Source organism: Ipomoea triloba, chromosome 7 (assembly GCF_003576645.1).
Source record: "Ipomoea triloba cultivar NCNSP0323 chromosome 7, ASM357664v1".
In the NCBI taxonomy this organism is placed as follows: Eukaryota; Viridiplantae; Streptophyta; class Magnoliopsida; order Solanales; family Convolvulaceae; genus Ipomoea; species Ipomoea triloba.
This window is the reverse complement of record NC_044922.1, coordinates 20671240-20679121: the sequence shown is the minus strand read 5'-3', so window position 1 is coordinate 20679121 and position 7882 is coordinate 20671240. Positions and strand designations below refer to the sequence as shown.

Below are 7882 nucleotides of genomic sequence, written 5' to 3'. Positions count from 1 at the left end.
CCCCCCCCCCCCCCCCAAATATATATATATATATATATATAGACAAACATGATGGTTTTCATTATTGAGCCTTATTACAATATACAATCATAATTAGGCATAAGCGTTACTGTGTTACCATCACTCAGCATAATTAAAGATTTAAAGTCCTCACCAGCTCAAGCTTGAAGAAGAGTGAACGATAGTTGAGGCATGGTGGAAGAGATGATTTAAGAAATGTGAGTTGATTATGCTAAGAGAGGTTAATCAGGAGATTCTTCTAAATGATCAGCATAGGTGTTCAGCCATTTTTTGCATGCTGAGTATTGGACAAATTAGAATGTGGAAAAAGAAACTTAAAGTCAGCCTTGAAGGCAGACAAAGACCATTGCAAGAGAAATCTGTTAGAAAGTCCTATGTTTCTGGTGGTAACATTTTGTTGGAAAGTTGCAAAGTTTCTCTAGCATTCTACAAAAATGAATCTTTCTAATGACATTTATGAAGGGAAAGGGCTTTAAACCTCAGAAAGAAGTCTAAATGGAGCCTACTGAAAACAAAGATTTGTGAAAACAATAGTGCCTCCAATGTAATTCTCAAGTAGAATAGAGTGCACTGATCATGATAATCAAGTTTCATGATGACTGAGGTTTTTACAAGCTAATAACTTTAACACTCATTTTTTCTAAGAAGCAAATTCAATTTGATCAATAGTCACGGAGTGTTTGAACACCGTAAATAATCAGGTCAAACGAAGATATCATTGGCCATTGCAACATCATTAATGTCATATCATGAAAACATGAACACAAACCTGCTGCATAGCATAAGAGTTAGGATACATGTTTCCACCATAACCAGTTGAAGGAACTCCATAACCTGCTGGATACGCTGGGCTTGAAGAAAAAGAAAGATCAACAACTTGTTCTTAGTAAATAGCAAGAGAAGAACAGAAATATTCCATTAACATACTTGGTGCTACAGCAGCAACTGCCCTCGCCCTGTTCTCTGCAATTGCTAGCTCAGCACGTAGCTTTTCAATTTCACAACTCATCGACATCATATTCTTCTCCATTATCTGACTCTGTTCATGATTAATTTTTTTCATCTTCTTTTCATATTCAACAGCAGCCCTGCTCTTGTCCGCATGAGAAGACACAGTGAAGGTTTTATTAAATTATTTTTCATACTTTATTTTTTAAAAGAAATAGAGGAGGTAAAAAAGAAGCCAACAAGGTAGCAGGGTTAAAGCTAAGAAGAATCATAACACCAAAAATCCCAATTAACTAAAATCTCATAACCTTAGTAGCTAATGGCCATGGTTTAAATATGATTGTTTGTAGGTGACCTAAATCAGTCAATTTATGTAATCTTTCAGGTTCAAATTTCTCATTCCATTGTGTTTCTTTTCTTATCAAAATTCTGAGTTTTCTTGAGAACTATTGCTACTGTTTTAGCCAAAGAACTGAATTACTGTTTTCTGAGGAAATTGCTGACATTGCGAGAGCATGAAAACTTCCTGATTAGTGCGCCGTTCCCAAAAATTAGCAATTTAATGGTTACTGAGTATTAATGAATTAAAAGCTTTTCGTGTATCTTCGCAGTTGTGTACACCATAGTTGGATAAATAGTTCAAATTGCAAGCATGTAAATATGAAAATTGTAATACTGCAATACCTTCCTCTTTGGATTTCCTTCTGCATTGTAGCAATGTCAGTTTTAATCTCCTTCAATTGCTTCAACTCCGGCCGGACCATCGCTAGTTCATCCTCAATCTCCTTCAACTTTGCAGTAAGCTCTTCACGGTCAGCCTTCATTTTCTCAATACCATCCTTGACTTGCGCCAGCTCAGCGACGGCGCGGATCTCAGCCTCCGCTCTAATTGAATTCTCATATACCCCTCGCACCTCGGCATCGCACTCGGCCTTGACTGCGGATGCGACTACAGTAAGCTGTCGGAGATCCTGCTGGGCGGCGGCAAGCTGCCGCTTGAGCGCGACGTGAGTAGTGGCGAAGCGCTGGTTCTCGAGGAGGAGGGTTTGGATATGGCGGTGTTGGACGGCGATACCGTCCTCCAATATGGCCGCAGGGCGGAATCGGGCTTGGGCTTCAGGTGGAGGGATTCGAGGGATCACCCGATGATCGCCGATTGCCAGCGGATGACACTCCCCGTCCCTAAGCGCTAAGGCATCTGGCGGTAAATAATTCCGTCCCGCCATTAGAACGCAAAAAAGCTTTGCTGTACAGTTTATATACCCGGCGGTGGGTATTACGGAAGGAATGCCGGAGCGCTAGGTAATTTCGGGCCCTTAATTTAACACATTTTAAGAAATAAAGAAGAAAAGATTTTCAAAATAAGAACCCTGAAATGTTGGGCTTTGATGGGAAGGTAAGCCCAAAACCTTTTTGACGGAGCTATGGAGAACTGGGCAAATTATATTATGGATCATGGTCTACATTGTAATATTGATTCTGAATAAATGTTCATTTTTAATATATTAAAAATTTATTATTTGTGTATTGATAGTTCATTATTTGGTATACCTTCAAAAAGTAAGCACTCAAATGTATTAAAAATGAACTTTTAGTATAGCAAAAACTAGTGTTTTACCTGTGCGATGCACGACAACAATTATGATATGATAAATTAAAGGAGAAATTTACAAAAATAGAAAATTATTGTAGAATTGTATGAATGAAACTATGATGAAATATTATAATAACATTTTACAAATTTTGGAAAACCTCTTTGTATACAATGTTTGTTGTGGAATTACTTTGGGTGTTCTCCTTATCACAAATCAAAATCTTCAATCCATTTGGGTTGGTTACTCTTGAAGCAGCAACATATAATTGCACTAAATACTAGTCTTTTCAAAAAGAGGCGTACGTAAGAAAATAATTGACCTTGACTCTTGTTAATCGTCATTGCATAAGAGACGATTAGATGGAATTGTCTTCTTTGAAATTTAAAAGGCAGTCTCAAATATGAAAGAGTTAATGACATTCTTGAAATCAAGATTTTATGACCTGCACTACTTTCAGATAATACCTTTGCTTCTAAAACATGATTTCCAAGTTTAGTAATAACCATCATTGTCCCATTACACAAACCAACTAAGTGGTCAATATTTCTCAAGAGCATAACCGGAGTACTTACTTTCAGCCTGAGTTCATGATTAGGCATACCAGAACACTTGATCCCATTCAAAAATTCAAGCGTGTGCACATCAGCTAATAGATCAACATTTGAATCTGATTTGCAAGCACTGTCAAAGGTGAAGTATGTATTTACTTCATATGTGTTTAAAGAAGTCATATATTCATTGATAGAGTCAACCACATCAAGTGTTGGAGCCAATATTGCCCTCTTTTCCAAGTATGTTGGATCATAAAAAATATTGGAGTATGATAGATATGTACTTTTCATAATAGTTGCAATGGGATCTCAGAACATTTTAACGAATTCTCTTCTGGAATAGTAATGTTTTCACATCCAATTGTTTGTCCCTGAATTTCTCCATCTCCTATGTTCGCAATCCATTCTGAGAATTGCTTTAGCTTTTCATAATCACTATTTGAGGATGAGCTTTGAAGTCGCATATTTTTTGTCAGACGTAACACTTTATAGTACGGCCACAAGTAACATGCATTTATATTGCATTAACAATATCCTGTCTACTTCCTTTTGGGATAATTGGCAAAACTTGTCGAAAGTCTCCGCCAAATACAATAGTTTTCCCTCCGAAAGGCATCTCTAAACTTTTTGGATTACAAAAACGCAATATATCACGCATACTTCTATCAAGTGCTTCAAAGCAATGCTTATGCATCATTTGTGTTTCATCTCAAATTATAAGTTTGCACTTAATAATGAGTTCTGCAAGATGGCTACCTTGTTTGATATTACATGTTGAATTCTCATTTGGGTTTAGGACAATTGCAAACCTTGAATGCGCAGTCCTTCCGACGAGTAATAATAGAGAAGCTATACCACTTGAAGCAACATTAAGAACTATTTTTCCCTTTGATCCCAATGCTGCTGAAAGAGTTCTCCAAACAAATGTCTTTCCAGTTCCTCCATAACCGTAGACAAAAAGAATTCCTCCTTGATTTGAATTTACATAATTCATTATTGTGTTGTAGACATCATGTTGCTCAGGTGTTAGATTTGATACCAACTTTTTGTGCTCTTCTTTAAGTTCTACTTTGTCATAACACATCTCATCATGTACCAACCTATTCATCAAACTGGCCGAACAGTCAAGATTTGGAATTGGCATTTGTTGGTAATCATGTAGGCTATTCCCACATCTTTTCAACAATTTCTCAATCTCAACTAATGCTTAATTTTTTATTTCATCAACACTGAGGACTAAATCTAAAAATTATTAAACAATATATGTTAGAAAAGTATCACCATCTTGGAACTAATAATATTAGACACTAAATAAAATATTAAAGCAAATGGATAAATGCATACCTTGGAAGTTCAATATGTTACGTTGTTTGTACAGAATATCATCGGACATATATGTCCAACTGACATTGCGGTTTTGCGTAGGGTTGGAGTGTCAAAAGATATTTGTATGATAAAACGGAAAGTCTGTGACTCCCCGAGTGTCGGTCTCGAAGGAGGGACGTGGAGGTGTGTCAAACGTTCGGGAGTTTACTTGATTGGATCATGCATAGGGTTCAAGTGTGGTGAAGGGTGATTTGTGAGTGAGAGTAGTTCATTGGTTGGTTTGAGTGCAAGAGAGTAGTAAAGTAAAAGTGATTTTGTGAATATGTAAAAGGGGTAGGGATTGGATAGTGTTCATGAATATTGCATAGTGGAGTGTCTAAGGTCATGGATTAGGATTGCTAGGATATTGTCTATTCAAGAGTGTGTTGTCTTAGTCCTTTTCCACCTTTGTGTACTAAGGCTTCTTTGACTTAGGAGTGCCTTAAAGCATCCAAAGTTCTAAGAGGAATTTTATCAAACACTTAAGCTACACATTATCCTACTATTCTTAAGAAGTCCATAGGAACTTTGATTGTGTCAAGCTTCAAATCCTAACTCTAATCAAAGACATGAAAGAGTCAAGAGCTCAATCTCTCATCTAGATTGGCCAAATCCAAACAAGATCTCATCAAAACAACAATCAAAAGACAAGAATAGATAATCCATCAACACAAACTCATAGATCCAAAATATAGAAATAAGATCATCACAAAAGCAATATTCAATCACACAATCCAAATCCCTAGACTAAATTAGCTACTCATAATATGAAATGCAAGCAAAAGCTAATTTAATCCAATATCAAGATAGCTAAAATTATAGAAATGAAATAGAGAACACCTAGAGAGAAGAAGACCTTCAATCCAAGCTTGTTGTCTTCTACAATGGAGATTGATCTAATCTAAAAAACTAAGAAAAATGGAGAAAGTTCTCCAAAGGAAAAAACTAAGAAAAGGAAAACTAAATTTCTGGAATCCTCCCCTGAAAATTCATCAAAGGGGTTTAAATAGTCTCCGAAATGACAACCCTAGCTGAAATTCGCGCATCACCGTCTCCACGCCTCTCACACGCATGTGAGCATGCGTGGGAAGCTTTTGGAAAGTTTTCACGCCTGCTCACACGCGTGTGGCCTTCCAGTTTGGTCCTCCGGGGCTCCGCTCTTGCCTGGTTTGCTCTTTAAGCTCAACTTTTGGTCCTATTTGCTCCCTGGGCTCCTGTTTTACTTCTTTTAAGCTAAAAGTAGCTTTTGTGCATCAGTTAGTGATTTTCAAGCATTTACGCACATAATTTACCAAATAAGGATGCTATAGACGCGATAAAACACCCTAAAATGTGCCTGAAATAAGGGTATCTTGGAGTCTTATCACCAACATTTGTCCCAAACCGCTTCCGGACGGCTTAAACAATTTGAGAATCACAATGTTGTGAATAAATTTCTTAACTCTCCTGCAGTTGCCCACTGACTTGCTTCAACAATTCCATTAATATATTCTTTGTCGTCTTCCAATAGCCCAAGTGCATAACATGCATCACGGTAATTATCGTACAACACCCCGTTGATTGTTCTTAAGTCTTCATAACACGTAGGCCCTTGGATTACATTCAAAAGACATCTCAGATAGTACATCTCACCACTTCTAGGTGGAACATAAAAAACTCGACCAATTGAGAATCCTCGTTGTCTTGGAACAAATTCCCTTGTTGCTTGTTTCCAAACGAACTTTGTTGGCATCTTTGCATAAGTTAGTTGCTTTGCCTCAGGGTATTTTTTGTTTGCCTCAAGCCAAGCCAGAAACAGGCTATGTTTTACCATATGTCGTTCTACAATGACATCGATTGGAGTATACTCATCAAAATAAATGCTTTGTTCATTTGGCAGATGAAAATTCAAGCGCTCTATAGGAGGATATCTGTATTGTATTTCAAAACCTAATATTATCCAACCAGCTTCGCAAAGCGATACATATCTACAATCGTAATACATTTTGACCTCATCAATAATTGTCCCAGATTGTTTATCTGTAGCACTTTGGTAAAAAGAAGCTGTAACTCGATCGTTGCCTTTGTTTACGTACTTGAATAGATATTTGATAGATCGAGATTGGTTACACCACTCAACATTTATATGAGCACCGTACTTAAGCAAGAGGTAACGGTTGTGTGGAACCACATATCTGTTTTCAAGTTCAACACTAGCCTTCGTGATTGTCCTACCGTTGTCTCTAGGCCTATATATCGGATACCCATCTTCACCAACAGATGTAACATCTACAAACTTCTTTGGAAAACTCTACTTAGAGCAATGTCTGTTAGACATGCACGGAGAGTTAAGTCTCACAATACCACATGGTCCATGAATCATAAAGTCACATACTACATTGTCGTATTTAGGATCTGTTTGTTGATTTGGTAATTCACCAGAGATGATATTATTAATGTCATCGCCGGCGAATTTTTGTCCTTTGAGTCCAAAAAGAGCAAAATATGAGCATGCGACAATCCACGCTTTTGGAATTCAATTGTGTATACAACTGCAGAAGTGCTGAAAAATATTAGTAAAGTAAATGATAATTCTGAAATTTTGTAATATATTATAACAATTCAACAAAAAAACAATGAGACGACTTCTTACTACATAACTTACTTGCTCTTACGGTCGCAAATACTTCATTACGCCTTAGATCATTAACCAATGCATCCAACTTCATTTTAAATACTCGACACACAATATATGGACAATCTTCTGGTTTCAAATTCCTTTTCCCAACAAATCTCATAATCTCAGGCCATTTTGGATTACATGTGAATGTTATAAACAAATTAGGATAGGCTGTCCATTTGCATATATCCATTGCATCTTGATAATTTTGGATCATGTATCTAGCTCTTCCAATGAACGTTGAAGGCAATATGACACTGACGGTAATAATGGGTTACCGGGTATGTAATCTGAGTATTATTGAAGTAAGATGGTACAGTGTTTGAGTACTTGAGAATAGTATTGAGCGTAGTGCTCAGTGTACAAGTGAATGTAATATCTATTGTTCTAGTAAGAAGTGTCCGAAGCCCCCCCACTATGTGGTTGTGAGCCTCTTTATTCCTTTTAGTTCAGTGACCGTTGGACATCAATACCCGAGGTGTTGAATGCTGAGGAGCTGAACGTCTGTCATCAATGCTGAGGAGCTGAACGTTGGCCATCAATGCTGAGGAGTTGGACCGTTGCGCATTGATGCTGAGGAGTGAGGTGTCTTGGGTAGTTTGACGGTTCCGGGTCGGGTACCCAATTACACTGTCACCAGCCCCCCACTCCCTAGCTGGCGAGAATGGCTGAGGTAGCTAGGGAGTAACAACTTGGCACTTGTGCTGAAAATTTTTGTATGTTGGATTTTTTTTTTTTTTTTT

At 37.4% G+C, this 7882-nt stretch overlaps 1 protein-coding gene across 4 annotated transcripts in view; it reads right to left on the bottom strand.

The window, feature by feature from the left end:
- LOC116024305 (protein FLC EXPRESSOR-like) overlaps positions 1 to 2291 on the bottom strand; it is a 4194-nt gene extending 1903 nt beyond the window's left edge. The window contains exons 1-3 of one of the 4 annotated variants that reach the window (XM_031265199.1): positions 1654 to 2291; positions 949 to 1109; positions 791 to 867 (exon numbers count right to left, since the gene is read on the bottom strand). In XM_031265199.1, coding sequence (XP_031121059.1) covers positions 791 to 867; positions 949 to 1109; positions 1654 to 2195 — 780 coding nt within the window. In that variant the 5' untranslated portion in view covers positions 2196 to 2291. Of the gene's footprint in view, positions 1 to 790; positions 874 to 948; positions 1110 to 1653 lie in introns of all 4 variants that reach the window. The other 3 variants (XM_031265197.1, XM_031265198.1, XM_031265200.1) reach the window with 3 other exon arrangements.
- Between the last annotated feature and the right edge of the window lie 5591 nt (positions 2292 to 7882).